At 33.5% G+C, this 1,579-nt stretch overlaps 1 protein-coding gene across 1 annotated transcript; it reads right to left on the reverse strand.

The window, feature by feature from the left end:
- Window positions 1–1,047: 1,047 nt before the first annotated feature.
- On the reverse strand, window positions 1,048–1,573 carry LOC109021105 (glutathione S-transferase T2-like; the record flags this gene model as incomplete). The annotated part of the gene is made up of 2 exons (XM_019003657.2): window positions 1,472–1,573; window positions 1,048–1,393 (listed from the first exon to the last, which is right to left on the reverse strand). Coding segments are annotated over exons 1-2 (448 nt in total), but the record flags the coding sequence as incomplete, so codon positions are not given.
- Between the last annotated feature and the right edge of the window lie 6 nt (window positions 1,574–1,579).

The raw sequence follows: 1,579 nt of genomic DNA on the forward strand, positions 1-1,579 counted from the left end.
TTTTCCCTTTTTTTTTTTTTTTTTTTTTTTTTTTAAGGTGACTTTGAAAGAAACACGGATGCTCACAGTTCACCACACACCAATATCCATGCATGATGAAATTTCTCACCAAATCACTAAGAGCATTGGCAATGGCCTAGCCATTGCCAAGTTCAAATTTTAGCTAAAATTTAAAGTTTTAGCTATAGCATTTATTTTTGGTTAGGAGAATCTACATTGGACTAGTTATTAGATTAGTCAAAATAATAATATAATATTATTTTTTTAAAATTTTTTTTTTTATATTTTACAATTACACTAAATATATGTTAATTAATAATTTAATTTGATACTTAAATTATTATTTCCTAACTAATTTTTTTCCTCCACCTATTATTTTTCATCTACAAAAAATACTACATCAGTGGAGTATGTGTCCTTCTATGCTAAAATATAACCATATACAAGCCATACACAAACTAAAAAATTAATTTAGTGCAAATACAAAAGAGTCTCAACCAAATTTAGCAACACAGTCTCATAAATAGTCTAGCAACACAGTCCCAAACTAAGTACAAATACAAAATAGGCCCATACAAAAGAGTCCCACAAATAAATACCAACACAGTCCTATTGAAGTCTAACAACACAATCTCATTTAAGTCAAAAATTACCAACAGTCCACAAATTATATACCAAAAAAGTCAGAAAAGTTACTAAATATATAACAAATTACCAACAAAGATAATATCCACAGTCCACAAATTTAGTTGCTACCCAGCCACATATTTATCCAGCCCACATGTGGCTGGGCAGCTACTAAATTCTCAAAAAACATTATTTCTATAAATATTAGAAGTTAGATATCTACATAATAAGGTGTAGAAGGAGAGTTAGATCTATCTCCGGAATGGAACTTCGAATCCTCAAAAATTGCTAGTTGAATATTACGAAAATATTCAACTTGCATGGCATTCATGCCACGTAGATCTAACATCATCATCTTGCATTCAAATTTCTTCTTCTCTAGTTCAAACTTCTTCTTCTTTAGTTCAAATATTTTCTCACTTCTTTGGTCTGCCTTCAACGCAGCATGTCTCCGCTCTTCCATGGTCGTGGCTCTATCCTCGGTCATTTTAGCTAACGAAATGCTGATCTTAGACTCTTTGTCTTCCATCGACTTCCGCTTCCTCTCCTTTTCTTTTTCAGTTTTTTTGCCTAGAGGTCTCTCCGTAAAAACCTCCATGTTCTCCTCCATCGTGTCAATAGCAGCTTCACCTTGTGGCCTTCTCCTCGTCCCAAGGGTGGAGATGTGTTGTTGCCATTTTGGTTGGTGTCTAAGAAGACACCAACAATGCTCCATTGTGAAGTTACTCTTCTCCATCTCTTTATACAAAAGTTTCGCCTTCTCAATCTACAAATACATAGGAATATTGTTAGTTCATAAATCAGTCCTACATGTTTGTGAAAATTAAAGAAAAATGTTACATACCTTGTCTTGCTCCGTTGCACCACTCGGATGCAATGACTCTACTTGTGCTAAAAATGCACAAAACTTATTTGTGCATTTCTGAATCGAGGACCACCGATTCATCAAAGA

Source organism: Juglans regia, unplaced genomic scaffold (genome assembly GCF_001411555.2).
Source record: "Juglans regia cultivar Chandler unplaced genomic scaffold, Walnut 2.0 Scaffold_6832, whole genome shotgun sequence".
Classification (NCBI taxonomy): Eukaryota; Viridiplantae; Streptophyta; class Magnoliopsida; order Fagales; family Juglandaceae; genus Juglans; species Juglans regia.